Source organism: Monoraphidium neglectum (genome assembly GCF_000611645.1).
Source record: "Monoraphidium neglectum strain SAG 48.87 unplaced genomic scaffold scaffold00385, whole genome shotgun sequence".
Taxonomy (NCBI): Eukaryota; Viridiplantae; Chlorophyta; class Chlorophyceae; order Sphaeropleales; family Selenastraceae; genus Monoraphidium; species Monoraphidium neglectum.
Window position 1 is genome coordinate 5,351 of NW_014013243.1, and position 15,031 is coordinate 20,381.

At 63.6% G+C, this 15,031-nt stretch overlaps 5 protein-coding genes across 5 annotated transcripts; 3 read left to right on the plus strand and 2 right to left on the minus strand.

Annotated features, from left to right (window-relative positions):
- Positions 1-959: 959 nt before the first annotated feature.
- On the minus strand, positions 960-1,286 carry MNEG_3153 (hypothetical protein; the record flags this gene model as incomplete). Its single annotated transcript, XM_014048365.1, has 1 exon — positions 960-1,286. One exon carries the CDS (start codon positions 1,284-1,286, stop codon positions 960-962), a length of 327 nt encoding a protein of 108 aa, XP_013903819.1.
- Positions 1,287-4,567: 3,281 nt separating this feature from the next.
- On the plus strand, positions 4,568-6,295 carry MNEG_3154 (hypothetical protein; the record flags this gene model as incomplete). The annotated part of the gene is made up of 6 exons (XM_014048366.1): positions 4,568-4,608; positions 4,795-4,888; positions 5,159-5,267; positions 5,520-5,618; positions 5,849-5,922; positions 6,125-6,295. The coding sequence occupies 6 exons, from the start codon at positions 4,568-4,570 to the stop codon at positions 6,293-6,295; spliced, it is 588 nt and encodes a 195-aa protein (XP_013903820.1).
- A 700-nt stretch (positions 6,296-6,995) lies between these two features.
- Positions 6,996-8,465, plus strand: MNEG_3155 (hypothetical protein; the record flags this gene model as incomplete). The annotated part of the gene is made up of 1 exon (XM_014048367.1): positions 6,996-8,465. The coding sequence occupies one exon, from the start codon at positions 6,996-6,998 to the stop codon at positions 8,463-8,465; it is 1,470 nt and encodes a 489-aa protein (XP_013903821.1).
- Positions 8,466-8,944: 479 nt separating this feature from the next.
- MNEG_3156 (hypothetical protein) lies at positions 8,945-11,416 on the minus strand (the record flags this gene model as incomplete). Its single annotated transcript, XM_014048368.1, has 7 exons — positions 8,945-9,207; positions 9,461-9,688; positions 9,875-10,044; positions 10,238-10,593; positions 10,764-10,941; positions 11,124-11,202; positions 11,323-11,416. 7 exons carry the CDS (start codon positions 11,414-11,416, stop codon positions 8,945-8,947), a joined length of 1,368 nt encoding a protein of 455 aa, XP_013903822.1.
- Positions 11,417-13,741: 2,325 nt separating this feature from the next.
- On the plus strand, positions 13,742-14,988 carry MNEG_3157 (sugar transporter, putative; the record flags this gene model as incomplete). Its single annotated transcript, XM_014048369.1, has 4 exons — positions 13,742-13,868; positions 14,086-14,101; positions 14,286-14,375; positions 14,622-14,988. The coding sequence occupies 4 exons, from the start codon at positions 13,742-13,744 to the stop codon at positions 14,986-14,988; spliced, it is 600 nt and encodes a 199-aa protein (XP_013903823.1).
- Between the last annotated feature and the right edge of the window lie 43 nt (positions 14,989-15,031).

Genomic DNA, 15,031 nt, shown 5'->3' on the forward strand with positions numbered 1-15,031 from the left:
GGGATGATGCTGGCCCAATGAAGTGCAAGCGGCGGCCAGACAAGAATGCTGTCTGCTGACACCTTGTAGAACGTTTTTGCTCTTTAACGCTCTCCTTGCGTGGGCCAGAGATACTGCTGCCATGTGCTGCGGGTGCTGGCTACAAGCTGGTGCTTCGCGAGTTTGCAGCTGCAACCTGACCCTATCAATGGCACTCGTTGACAACCCACACCTTTGAAACATGCTCTTTTGGTCACTCTTCTAATTGAACATGCCGATGCACCAAGTGTCAAATCAATGTTAATTGAGGGTGGTGCAAGCCTGCTGTGAACTTGTTCGTGTTTGAAAACCTGATGACATTGCTGGGTGTGGTTGAGCAACCCCATTGCAAGTTAATTTCTTTGCTGCAACCATGCGAAGTACCGTATGTGGGGCGTAACAGCCAAGCTCGTTGTGGCATTGCAACACACCGGCGTCGCCGTCCCACGGATCGATGATGTCACCACACAGCATGTTACGTCTGCACCTTCACTATTGATGTTCGCTCACAAGATAAATGTTAAGTGTCATCTTGATTGGGATAGTACGCACGCTGGTTGCGCAAGCGTAGATTTTCAGGCGGGAATACGCCGTGATCTGATCAATGTGTTTCTCATCAGCCTTGCGAGCCACAGATGCTGATTCTAGAGCGCGTTCGAGTGCCTTGGCGTTCCTTAAGGCGCCCCGTGCCGGCACGGGCATGTGCCTGCTCACGCGGCGGTGTGCAACCCGACCAGCAGCTAACGCAGCTACCGCGGCCGGGCACTTTTCGGACCCTTGACGCTATGGAGAGCCGTTTTGTGGCGCCGCGACGGGTCGACATATGGGTGCCTGGTGGGCTTCTGGCTGAATTAGCACTGCTGGATTGATCAGTGGGGGCATACATGTGCGATTGCGGTGGCTCGGCTCCCTGCAAATTTCAGCCTGCAAACAGCCCGTGACTACTCAACGGGGTCGTTCACGGCGTTGCAGCCACTTGATAATTTCAACTGTGGCTGCTGTTGCTGCTGATTCCTTTGCAGCAGCTGCTGCTGCTGCTGCTGCTGTTGCTGCTGCTGCTGCTGCAGCTGCTGCTGCTGCTGCTGCTGCTGCTGCTGCTGCTGCTGCTGCTGCTGCTGCTGCTGCTGCTGCTGCTGCTGCTGCTGCGGCGGCGGCGGCGGCGGTGGCGGCTGCTGTTGCTGGTCCCCTCCGGCTTGCACTCCACCTGCCACCCTGTTTGCCTGACACGGCACTGGCCCAATGGGGCGCCCCCTCGTCTGTCGTCCCATCAGGTGACCCAGGCACCCAGCGCCCTGTCTTGATCATGCACGACGGCCAAAACGTCTTCAACCCTGAGACGGTGGGACGGCAGACCGAGCCTGGCCTGCACGGCGTCCCGACAGGCACTTTTGCTTAGTGGCCTTGGCGACATGCATGGTCGCGCAGCTATGCCAGTGCAGGTTTCACTGCTGACATCTGCAGGCTTCCAGCGGGGCCTGATTATGGATGGCTGGATGATCAAATTCCAGTCGGATGCCAGAGCACGAACATATATTCAACAGAGGGGGTCTGATTAACAATGGCATCGAACACGCATGAACACACCCACACACACACACACATGCACAAACATGCATACGCACACCTACACACATTCCCATCAGTCATACACAGGGGTCCCTTGGGGTGTCGACTCCGCGCTGCTGCGGCTGCAAACCGAGGGCGTCCTTGACGACGCGCCGCTGCCGTTTGTGGTGGCGGTGTGGAACACGCAGCAACGCATGGAAGAGTACATGCCGCCTGTGATGCGGCGCCCTGGCGCGCCACCGTCGGCACGCTCTCCTGCCCAGCAGCTGTGAGCGAAAGCAAGGGCGTACGCCGTAGCAATATCAGGTTGGACGGCATGTGCGAGTATCGAGTGGCAATGGCGGCGACGTATCTACATATATCAGGGGAGCACCCACCTTGCACTGCGTAACCTATTGCTGCAGCAAACTGCTCACTTCACCCTCCTGCAGGTCCCTGGCCGAGGGAGATCGCTGTGACCCTGCCGAAGCACCTGTGGATTGCGATGCATATGCCAAGGTGCGGTTCGCCTCGCACGCTGCGGCAGCCACCGCTAGCTGATGCATGCATGCCTCAACCCATTGCGGCGGGCCCTGCTCGCAGCTTTCCCGTGTTGCGCGGGAGCTTCCGTCCACCGTTCCCACATGACAATTCACAAACACTTCCAATCTTTCCTCACCACCACTGTTACATGGGGCCCCATCAAAGTTTCTGGCTGAAGAGCTGAAACCGCTGCTTGATGGCATGCTGCCCACGCTGCCCGGGCCGCAGCACACCTCCGTCATGGGCAGCAGCATGGGCGGCCTTGCCAGCCTCTGGGCCATGATCCGCCACCCCGAGGTCTGCAGACATGCAGACAGCGGGAAACGGGGAGTGTGTGGGCTTCGCGCGTGCTTTCGGATGGGCCACCGCCGCGGCCACAGCCACAATCAAGGCAGAAGGTGTATGCGGCTCGTGCTGGATATGCCTGCCTCCAATCAGTGCCCAACCGCTCGCCCAGGCGCCTGCCCAACGGTGTGCGGACTGACAATCGCAATCGCAGGTCTTTGGCGCGGCTGCGTGCCTGTCCACCCACTGGCCCGCCTGTGGCGGCGCGGTGGCCGCGTGGCTGGCTTCGCCGGAGGGCCGCCGGCTGCTGCCCGACCCTCGGAGCCACAGAATTTACATGGACCATGGTACTGAGGGGCTGGATGCTGAATATCGGCAGTACCAAGAGCAGGTGGATGAGATCATGGCGGCGGCAGGATTTCAGGAGGTGCGGGCACACGTGTTGATTGCGTGCGTGCGTGGGTGGGTGTGTGCATGCATGCATACGTGCGTGTCTGCGTGCGCGAGCCATTGCATCTGGGAGAAGGCTTCAGGGATGTGAGCAATGGTACGGGACAGATAGCGAGGGGTTTGGGCATGCAACTGTTGACATGCGGGCCAGCGGTGCAGCAACATGTGTGCTGGCGATGGCGGGGCCGTTGCAGGATCGAGGTCACTTCTGCCACCTGGAGACGGCCGTCGTGACTCAAAACTAAGGATTGGGCCGGCATGCATGCGCCTTCGCCACCGCAGGGTCTCAACTATGGGTCGCACGTGTTTGAGGGGGCGGCGCATGACGAAGCCGCTTGGAGCGCACGGCTGTGTACGCCGCTCAGTTTCCTTTATGCGCACCCTCGTGGCTGACGCAAAAGGACACAGATGTACAGTTGTGTGGGCCTTGTCTACAAGGACACGCTCACACACATGAATGCATGCGCTCTGAAAAAGGCTTCCTGCAAACTTGTGTACGGCTCGGTTGCCAGGTGTGGCCAGTGTCAGTGTGATGGCGCAGCGTCGACGACACGCGGCCACTGACGCAGCCAGCAAAAGCGGCAATCGGCGGCAGATTTGCTGGTCCTCGACAAGGTGGCATGGCAGACGCTCAACAACCCTGTCATCAATAGCAGCCAGTACGCGTGGGCCACACACAATAAATACGTGTCCTTTTGTGTGCAATATCTATAGACCGCCGAAAGCTCACGGTCCTGCAAGATATCGTGATCTCAACGGGAGAAATATCCACCCGAAACGCCACCTTTGCTGACCAGAATGCAAGTGAACTTAAGGCATATCCAAGCGTGCGATGGCTCCCGCCCTCGACCGTTAGCTGCAGCTCGCCGCAATACACGTCTGCAGCATAGACCGTGCACCGCCGAAGCCGCAAGCCAACACGCCCCTGGTATGCGCCCACTCCAATGGAGAGACGACGGCAGCAGCACACCCCGATTCGGCGGCAAGCCGTCAGCGCCGGCGCAGCAGCTTCAGCAGCAGGTGGTGCGCCTGCAGCCCCAGCCATCAGGGCAGGTTGCGCCGGGGCAAAGGGGCCGGCAGCCGGCGGCCCTGCGGCGATGCCTGAAGCCGGACGACTTCCGGCATCCCCTGGACCGCCAGAACACGCAGCTGCTGAGGGGGCTGCCGGGGGTGGAGATGGTCGCCAAGAGCATCATGGGTGGGCGGTCGAGGGCAGATTGCTTTTGTTCGGTGCACTCATGCACAGTGAATTCAGGATCACGGCCGTGCTCATGCGCTCAAGTTCTGGATCTAGAGCTGTTGTCACGGGGTAAAAGCGCATTGCCTGGTGCCTGCGGCTGCCCGAGCGCCCAAAAGCTTCCCGCTTCAACGGGCAGCTTCAACGTGGTACTTCTCACATCTGCCCCCGCACACATGGTCTCATTTACCATCTGATCCTTCCAAAACCAGGCCCTGTGGCCGAGCAGATTTTGGTGATGGAGAACATGGCCTCGAGCATCAAGACCGGCCCGGACCAGCTGCGGTCCATACACGCATTGCTGCTCGACGCGGTGCGCAAGCTTCGCGGGCGCCCAAGGGCCGGCAATGCGGCAGGGGCGTGACCACCACCCCGCTGCTCCAGGGGCGGCCGGCGCGAATGCGGGCTGCGGGCGTGGGGCTGTTGCACAAGAATTGCTGCCAGCTCACGCTTCTTGATCTGCTCCGTTCGCAGGCGTCCACTTTGCAAATGGAGACTGTGCCCGACCTGTACGTAAAGCAGTCACCCAGGTGAGGGCGCAATTTTCGATGCGCCCCACGTTCAAGTGGGGCCCCAGCAGCCCTCCCCCCAGCACTCAGATAGGAAGCCACTCCAAGCGGTAGCAGCTTGAGTGTTGCCGCCAAGCGCCAGCCCTTCTCCTGCCGCCTGGCACCCTGATGGTGGCTCTCCTGGGCCCTCAACCCTCCGCGCCGCAGCCCCAACGCGTACACTCTGGCCATCAACGGCAAGCGGCCCTTCATCGTCGTGCACACCGCCCTGGTGGAGCTGCTCTCCCCGCAGGAGCTCAAGGTGCGCGGGTCCATGTGCACATGCTCCGCGGTCAATCACAGGCCGCCCCCGCACAGCGTCAGAAACCGGCGCACATCACCAGCCTGTGCCGCTGCGTGTGAGGGTTTTGCGATGGCAAGGCACTTGGGGAACCAGTGTCATACTGCTGAGCTCCCCGCAATGGTGCCACGCAGGCAGCCCGCGCCCTCCCTCGGCAGGGCTGCCAGTTGCCACGCCTGAATTGCATGCTTTCCGCCCTCGCCAAACCGCTATATTCCCTCCTTTCCGAAGGCCGTCATCGCCCACGAGCTGGGTCACGTGGCCTGCGACCACGGGGTGTGGCTGACCCTGGCCAACGTGCTCGCCAACGGCACGGCGTCGCTGCTGCCCGTGGTGTCTGGTGGGTTACGGGCAGCAAATATGACGTGCGCTCTGCCGGGCTCCGCCTACGCTGCCTGGTGGTTTGGCTCGACCACGTCTTGCCAATGCTGCACTGATGCACGATGCAAGAACGTCCACACACACACACACACACACACACACACACACACATACACACACACACACACGCACGCATGCATGCATGCACGCACGCACACACAAACCCAAAAGCACAAACACCTGCGCGCGTGTGGACACATGCGCGCTGCAGACACGCTGGAGAACTCGCTGCTGCGGTGGCGGCGCGCCGTGGAGCTGACCTGCGACAGGGCGGCGCTGCTTGCGGTGCAGGACTGCTCCGTGGTCGTAGGTGAGGCCCCTCCTGCATGGGCGCCTTTCGCGCCATGCAAGCGCTCAAGCCATGCAAGCCTTCTGCCGCGCCTAATGACGGCGGCTTTCAGCGAGGAGGCTTTCGCCTCAGGCCGAGGCCTTTGTCAGAGCTCATCATAGCAGCCGCAGAGGGGGGGCGTACACGACGGCCGGCGCTCCCAATGAAGCGGGCAACACTCGGCGCGCCGCCGCAACCTCCCCCCCCCCCAGGCGCGCTTATGAAGCTGGCGGGCGGCTGCCCCTCCCTCGCGCACGAGCTGAGCGTGGACTCGTTTCTGAAGCAGGTGGGCGCTGCCCCAGGGCACGCATGCCTGCCTGGCTGTGTCCATCACAGCCCCCAGGCGCTCGCGGGCGGCCGTCTGCAATGAGCAGACATACCTGACCCCTTGAGAAGCCGACATCGTGATTGTTGCGCACTGCGCTTTGCACGACACGTGATATTGTGGATAACAAAACCCATCCATTATATTTATCACCCCCTTGAAGGCGCGCTCCTACGACGAGGCAGCGGCGTCATCGCTGGTCTCATGGTATTTCAGCACAGCCCATAGCCGCGCGCTGTCCCACCCGCTGCCGGTCATGCGCGCGCGCGAGATTGACCGGTGGGCGCAGAGCGACGAGTACCGGCGGCTCGTGCTCGGCGGCCGCGGCGCGTGAGGCGCTGGGCTGTGGGCCAGCGCAGGAGCTTGTTGGCTGATCTTGTCAGGGATGCGCGTCGCACGCCATTGCTGCTGGCTGTCTGCTATTTTGTAGGTTACTGCTTCCTTGCTGAGTAGCTGGTCAGGACTGCGATGCGTCAGGTGGCATGCGTGCACGCACACATCATACGCACTCCCAAAGGTGTGGTGCGCCACATCGTTGCAGTGTGACGCCGTTCCAATTGGCATGTAGCGGCATCAAGTGTGCCAGGCTAGAAAGTGTTGTGTCATCACGAGACGTCAAGTAAGCCATACAGCAGCACTGCATGTTCAGCATCCAATGCCTGGAAGCAAGGCCGGTCCGAGAATGTCCCATGTGGTCAAAACAGTTTGTAACCGATGCCCAAAGAACATCAGGCCTGCCTGCATCAAATCAGGATGCATTGCAGCTCCTTGTATGCCATGTATCAGCCGTCTGGACTCTGGATTGCAGAGCACGACATGTTGATTACGGTGTGGACGAGCCATGGCGGTCAGGTCTGATGGCGGTGATGAAGTGCGACGGCGGTCGCAACAGAGAGTGGTCAGGTTGCTGATCACCCGAATCCCATTCATTCGCATGCAATTGTTGTAATCTGATACAACTACGCAGCAATTGAATACGCAGCCTGTGTCCGAGCTCTGCACACAGCACTAATCTGCTCGGCCGTCCCGCGGCCATGGCGCTCGCCCATCGCCATATGAATTTTACAAGCTTCTCAAGCCGTGTGGCATCGAGCCTCGGCCATAGGGTCCAGCTGCCGCCGGCGGGCCTGGTGCGTGCAGGTGTTCGGCGTGCCAGGGCGTCCGTGCGCGCGGGAGCGGCCAAGCAGCACCTATACACACAGCTGTCAGATTCTCTCGACCAGCCTTCGCCGGGATTCGACAGTATAGCCTCGGCACTGCAAGACTTGCAGGCAGGCAAATTTGTAGTGGTGCTGGACGACGAGGATCGCGAGAATGAGGGCGACCTTATCATTGCGGGTGACAAGGTCACGACGGAGGCCATGGCTTTTATGGTCGAGTACACCAGCGGCGTCATCTGCATCGCCATGCCGGGCGCCGACCTCGACCGCCTGCGGCTGCCGCTGATGGTGGACTCGCGCGAGAACAACGAGAGCATGTACACTGCATTTACGGTCACCGTCGACCTGAAGGAGGGCACCTCCACGGGCATCAGCGCCGCCGACCGCGCGGCGACGATCCGCGCCATGTCAGAGCCCGCCGCCAGGGCCGACGACTTCCGGCGCCCCGGCCACATCTTCCCGCTGCGCTACCGCGACGGCGGCGTGCTCGTGCGCCCCGGCCACACCGAGGCCGCCGTCGACCTGTCGCGGCTGGCGGGCAGCTTCCCGGCGGGCGTGCTCTGCGAGATAGTCAACAAGGACGACGGCAGCATGCAGCGCACGCCGCAGCTGCTCGCGTTTGCGCAGCAGCACGGCCTCAAGTGCATCACCATCGCCGACCTCATCCGCTACCGCCTGCGCCACGAGCAGCTGCTGGCCCACGTCGCGTCGGCGCCGCTGTACACGCGCCACGGCGACTTCACAGCGCACGTGTACCGCTCCCTGGTCGACGGCGCGGAGCACGCCGCGCTCGTCTGCGGCACGCCCGCGGCGCGCGCCGCGGCGACGGCGCGCCACGGCGGCCTGCCCGCGGCGGTGCACGCGCAGAGCTCGCTCGTGGACGTGTTTGGGTCGCTGCACTGCGGCCGCGGGGGCTTCCTGGATCAGTCGCTTGCCGCGATTTCGGCAGAGGGCGCTGGCGTGTTGCTGTACACCAAGACGCACCAGGAGCAGTTTGGCGGCACCGCTGCCGGCGGCCGCGGCGGCATGGCGGCGGAGCTGCAGGCGTACGCGGAGCAGCAGCGGGAGTGCGGCACGGAGGGCGGCGGCGGCGGCGGCGAGGCGGGGCCGAGCGCGGCGCTGGCGGACTTGAGAGACGACGCGGTAGCGGCGCACATGCTGCGCCACCTCGGCGTGGGCGCCGTGCGCCTGCTCTCCGGCAGCGAGGCCGACGCGCGGCGGCTGCGCGCGTTTGGGCTCGAGGCGACGAGCGGAGGGGGCGGCGCGGCCGGCGGCGCGGCGGCGAACGGCGCGGCGCACCACCCCAGCGGCGGCGTGGACCTCCGGTCGCCCGCGGCGGTGTGAGGAGAGCGCCGCGGCCTGGGCTTTGCATAGGGAATGCAGCATTGTGACTTTCCTCGTTTGGTTTCTCGTTTTCACCCTTGCACCGCAAGACCCTGACTCCTCGTCGTCGCCCGCGCCTCAACACGATTGATGACCCATGAACACGCCAGCATATGCACTCGGCTATGGAGCCCAGCAGCGAGCATTGCGCTTGCTGGCCCATTGCTGGCGCCGCATAGTGCTGCCCTCATATCACCCTCTGACCGTGCGCACTATGTGCACCTGTAATCACCTGAAAACAAGCATCATGCTCATGTGTGTTTCGGGGTCCAGGCTGCACACGGGCTTGGAGCGGCAGCAGCTGCTTAAGAAGCAAAGTGCAGCCGTCAAAACAGCCGGGCTGCTGACGCTTTCGGCGGCAGCTGAAGGGGCAGACACCTGTTCTGACCCAGGCATGCGCCGCACCCTCTGCAGCAAGCCGAGGGGGTGCGTGGGGTGCATTACCCATCTGTAAGCAGCGCCTCCCGCCGCTGCGCCAGGTGCTGCCGCCACCCCTGCCTGGCAAGCAGCGCCGCGCCGTACGACGCCTCCCCCTGCGCCGCCCGCCGCACCGGCACGCCCAGCGCCGCCGCCCGCATCGCCGTCCACTTGGCATTGACCGCGCCGCCGCCGGCGGTGACGACCTCCGTGAGGGGGCTGGCCCCCAGCCGCCGCAGCTGCGCGTACGCCTCGCCCTCGATGCGCGCCATACTCTCCAGTATGCCTGCGGATCGACAGCAACAGGCGGCGGCGCCGTGGGCGCCGCGCTGCGGTCCGCTGAGCGCCGTGGCGCTGCGCCCGCGCCCGCGGGTTCTAGCCTCTGAGCCGAGTCTGCAGCCCCCAGCCTGCCACTCGTATTGCCTGAACCTGAACCTGTGGCCGCTACCGCCGCCTTCATCCCCCTCCTCCCTGGGAGCCAAGGCCCCAAGGCCCCTCCCCCCTCTTCCACATACACACACACCCCAGCGCGGCCTCACCTTGCAAGAAGACCGCATCGTCCTCCGGCCGCGGCTCCAGGCGCGGCCGCAGCCCCGGGTCGTTGACGGGAAACCGCTCCCCGGGGGTTACCAGCGGGTAGTAGTCCAGGCCAGATGGCCTGGCGACCTCAATGCGCGCTGTGAGCTCTGCCAGCTGTGCGTCGGTGAAAAACTGGCGCAGCACGGCGCCGCCGGTGTTGCTGGCGCCGCCGACCAGCCAGCTGCCGCCTGCGGGCGGCCCGGCGAGGCGAGGCGTGGCGTGGCAAGGCGGTGGCCGGATGCAGGGGTTTAGAGGTGGCAGCTGTGAAAGCTGTGAAGAGGCCCAACGCCCAGGCACAACTAACATTTCTCTTCGACCAACAAACCACCAACTTCCAACTTATTTCACTAGTTGCACTGCACGTGCCTACTCACCCAGTCTGTGGCTGTAGATGCCATAAGCCGAGTCATCTACCCGGCAGCTGCTTAGCAGCTTCACGGCCATCGTCGACCCCAGACTCGTCACGGCCTGCCCCACCTCAGTGACGCCGGCGGCGACAAAAGCAGCGATACTGTCGGTGGTGCCGCCGCAGACGATGGCGTCGCTTGGCAGGCCGGCGCGGGCCGCGGCGGCGGGGGTGATGGGGGCAACGGGCGCGCCAGGCGAAACGACGCGCATGGGCAAGAGGCTGGCATATTCCTGGGTTTGCATGTGCAACCATTGTCAGTTATAGGCCAGTTGGGACTGGTTGCTGTTGAGGGTCGTGTTTTTGGCACTACATCAGCCAGCGTCCAGACCTGGCGCCGGCGCGCCCACCATTCGCGCCAGCCGCCGGCCCGCCCCGCCGCCCCAACCTCCCAGCCGGCCGGCCTGCCGGCCATGCAGCCTCCCCGCCGCCCCGGCGTGCCTGCGACAGCAGCCAGTCTGGGTACGCCTCTAGCCCAGGATCGTAGCCCAATTTGAGGGCGTTGTTCCAATCGCTGGTGTCCCGCCGCCCGTGCAGCAGCGACGCCAGCCAGTCCGCCTGGTGCAGCAGCGCCGGCGCCGTGCCGCGCGCCGCGGCGGCCTGCCACGCGCCCCCCAGGTGCCAGGTCAGCAGCTTGGCGAGCGTGGAGGTCGCCGCAGCGGCGGTGTGCGCCGGCGGCGCGACGGTCTGCGGCGCGGGTGGGGGGTGGGCGCGGCGTGGCGTTTTCGCGCCTGGTAGGCCGTTGAGGCCGTGTTAACGGCGACTTGCGCACTGCTCGGGGGTAAACAACCACTCAAGCAAACAGACAAAAAGCTGATGGGCGAGGCGCCGGTGGAGGCCGCGGTGCCTCCGCCCACCTTGGCGGCGGCCACTGCGTCTGGCCCCTGTGCCTCGTTGTACAGCTTGGGCGCCGCCAGCACGTCCCCGCTGGCGGCGTCCAGCAGCAAGGCGGTTGCGCTGGTGCCGTCGATCGCCAGCGACGCCACGCGGCCGCGGGCCGCTTCCGGCAGGGACGCCAGCAGCCCAAACAGGACCCTGCAACAGGGTGGTTCACGTCCCAAACAAGGAAGTCTGGCGATGCTGCCCCAAAGGCAGGCCCGTGTGGGCCGAGGGTCTCACCCGCAGCCAACCACTGCCGCACCCCTCCCCTTGAACCCCCGAGGCTGCCGCAGCCGCCCTCGCCGGCTGCACGCCAGCGTATGGCTCCGTTCGCGCACCTTTCCCATGCAGCAGCCCAGTCTGCCGCGGCATCTGCGCCGTATCCGCTCTTGGCCTCTGTGACGACCTCCCCAGATCCTGCGGCGGCGGCAGCAAGGCCTCATCAGCCCCACCTGGGCCTCTGGCGACGCCGACGCACGATCCCCTGGTAGAAAAGCAGCCTTTTGAGATACCCGCGCTGCCGAGATGCAAGCGCACCATCAATCACGGTGACGCGTGCGCCAGATGTTCCAAAGTCGAGCCCCAGGTGGTACGCTTCGTCCGCCCCTGCCGCAGCTGCAGCGGCGCGCATCGCCCGCCGGGGCCGGGCCACGCGCAGCGGGAGAACGCTCTGTTCGTTGTGGCTGCTCGAGCCACGTGTTTTGATCTTTTGAAAAAGTGGGCAGGCGCTCGCCATGGGGTGAATGGGCAGGTTCTCGTCTCGACTGCGGATCAATACTGTGGATCACTCTCTCGAGTCAAGTACGGTACAGTCAATTTGTCTGATTGACAAACCACGCTATGGCTATACATTGCACATGTGCTGTAGTGATCCGGACTCGAGACAAGGAGCTCAGTCAATGGCACACTTGCTACCTACGGGTCACTGATTGTGAACCTCGCCACCTCGTGAGGTATGCAGCTGCCGCAGGTAATTTGTGCGCTTGTAACCTGCTACGCCCCGGATTTCCTGGAATATGCCAAATGTGAACGAGCTGTCACAACAGAACATCGCTGCGCATTTGAATCGGCTTTAGAGGGACTGCCAGGCAGTTCATGACTAAAGTTTGCGAGACCGCCTGGCAACATCCCTTTACACACCCTTATGCTTTGATTGTACTTTGATGCCGGATGATGTGCTGCATAAGGCTAGCGCCTGAGTGAAAACCAGCCACCTGAATGCCGCCTGCTGTCCCTCTGCTGTGCACACCACCGACCACCGTTGAGTTTGCAGCATCGACCTCAAAACCGGAGCAATGGCACATTCTACCTCGGTTGATGAGTGTGCTGACCAACTCGACGTGGCACAAGCCGCTGTCAGCTTCGTCAAGCCTCAAGCACCAAGGTCGCATGCCCAGTTTGCTGTCGCACGTGGCATTCGCACCAGCCGCCTCTGCTCCCATTCGGTGTCACATGCACCAGCCCCGCTCGCCTAGTGGGATGGTCGTCGGTTAAAACATCATGCCCTGTTAAGGGTCGATACCTTCTACAACGACCATCCACGCACTTTCGTCGGGTGGCCAGGTCGTGGCCAACAGAAAGCTTAGAGGGCTCGCAGGTCGTTGAGAGCAGCATGCGCATGGCAGGCGGCGTTCGGGCCCTTTCTTTCAGGGTCACCCCAACACTGTACGGCATTCAGCGCAAACAGGCAAATGCATGCGCCGCATGCAGAGGCCACCTGCCGCAGGCGGCGGTCATCCTGGGCCAGCAAGTGGCACGCCTGGGCGCGGCCGTGTTGAAAAGCCGCTGCGACCCGCATGATGGGCGCTGGAGGGCGCCAACGCGCGGCCCTGGCGGCTTGGAGGGGCGTGCGCATGCCCCCTTGCCGTGACAGGACTGCCCGGCATGTGGCATGAAGCGGCTGGTGGCACGCTGGCTGGCTGGTACTGGGGGTTGCCGCCGCCCATCCCTCTGCCGAATGACAGGGAACCTCCGACCTGCTCCAAACAACAGGTGGCGTCCCTAGCGTCGCAGGAAGGATGCTCGTGCGCGATGCGCGCAAGCCGGTAGCGTAAGGGCTTTCCGCAGGCCAACAGCACTGGGTTACATGAGGCTGGTTACGAACGACTCGCCGCGGGCGGCCCAGGTGATGACCCCCAGTCCGACAGTGTGGCGGGCCCTGCCTGACGAATCATCACCCCTGCGGGGCACTCGCAGCACCTGGTGGGTGCCGCTGGATGGATGACAAGCTATGCTGATCACTTGGAATTCGGTCAGGAGTGCGCTGGTAGCCTGTTGCCTCATCAAAGTCACCTGGCAAGCGAGGGGATAATGCATCGCCTGCTCGGCTGCTGCAGTCGGCCGGTGACTCAGGCACAGGGCGGCGGCAATCTGAGGGTTCACGGGCGATAGACGGCCTTGGTGTTGTCACAGGCATCAAAACTTGAGACACCACCCCAAATCGTAATCCTTCGTCGGCCAGCGCAGAGGTGTTCTGCGCTGTCGAAGTCCGCGGGTGACCCGGGTGTGTCGGTCGGTATAACCTTTGAACTTTGATCGCGGTGCCCCACTTCACGCCCAGATAGCATTTGAAACAGGTACAGGAGTCATATATTTCAGCGGGCTTGCTCAACACCATCCAAGCCAAACCGGTGAGCCGCGACAATCTGTGCACGAGGCTCCCAAGGTCACGAGCCTGCACAATCTACTGCAACAGTCTTGTATCATCGCCACAGCAGCAGCATCCCGTCCCGGATGCCTACTGTCAAAGCTCCCGCAAGCCCAAGCGGACAGATCTTGTTACTTGGTGCTTACACAGGGCCAACAACGCACTGCTCGCGCTCGTAATATGAGCTCGCTCTCAAGCTGATATCTCCGCCACCCGCTGCCGCTGCTGCCGCCGGTGCCACCCCGCCAGCTAGGATATCGCCGAGTCAGCGACGCGTCAGATTTCCAGTATCAGCTTCTACCGAGCGACATGGCTCCCGCCGCAGTGGGCTCTGGCCCCTCGTTTGACAAGGACCGCATTGCCTTGTATGAGGGCAAGACCACTTCAGCGGTGATCATCATTGCCATCGTTGCCGCTTCAGGAGGCCTGCTCTTCGGTGAGTGGGCGCAGCAGCGCCGCAGCGCGCGCATGCGCAGCGCGCAGCGCCGAGCAGCTTCGCCTTTAATACAATCTGTCGGCAGGCTCAAGGGCCTGCGGGCTTTATACAGCGCCTGCCCTCTGCATCCCAGCACGAGCCAAGCTTCAGGGCTTGCCCAACACCCCCTCCCCCTGTTGTGCACCCCCCTCCCCCTCGCCGGCCATGCATCCCACAGGCTTCGACAATGGCATGTGAGCAGGGCTGCGTCGGGGACCCTCCGCTACGTCCTGCACCACTGCTCTCCGCCTGCGATGCATGTGGCAGTCCCTAGCGCCAGCAACTCGTCGGCCCTCTCGGGCCGTGCATGGCTGCGCACTCACGGCACGACTGCACCACTTGACGCTCCCCCCCCCAATCGGCCCATTCCCCCCTCAGCACCGGCGGCGTGATCGCGCACCCCGACTTTGGCCCCAAGTTCTTCCCCACCATCGGCGAGAGCAACGTCGCAAGCGACGCCTTCTGCAAGTGAGGCCAGGCGTTACTCCATTGAGTTGTTGTGGGGCAGTGGGCCGTACGCCCGCCCGGCGGCTGGAGGGCCTGTGGGGGTGTCACTGGGGCGCTTGCAGCACACCGGCCACAAGACTGAAGTCTCGGTCCGCCTGGTCGATCATATACCACCTTGCCAGACGCTCCTGCATCTTGACACTACCACCCTCCTAGCGTGCAGACCTGCTGAACACCCTTTCATAACCTCGGCCCCCTGTCACCCAGGTACGACGACCACCTGCTGCAGCTCTTCACCTCGTCCCTGTTCCTCGCCGCCGCCGCCGCCGCCATGGTCGGCTCCTGGACCTGCAACCGCTACGGCCGCAAGATGACCATGCTCGCCGGCGGCCTCTGCTTCCTCATCGGCACCGCCCTCGTCGCCGCGGCCGTCGCGCTGCCTATGCTGGTCATCGGCCGCATCGTCCTCGGCTTCGGCGTCGGCTTCGCCTGCCAGGTGCGCCGCCAGCCCGCGGCTGCGACCGCGCTCATCGCCCGCCTCGACCGCGGCGGATGCGCGCCGCGCGGCCGAGTTGCGTGCGCCCATTTTGGCCGCTCCTCGTCTCGTCGGCCTGCGCCCAGCCCTTCAAATTGACCCCAAATCCCCTCACCCTGACCCCCTTCCCCCCCCCCCCCCC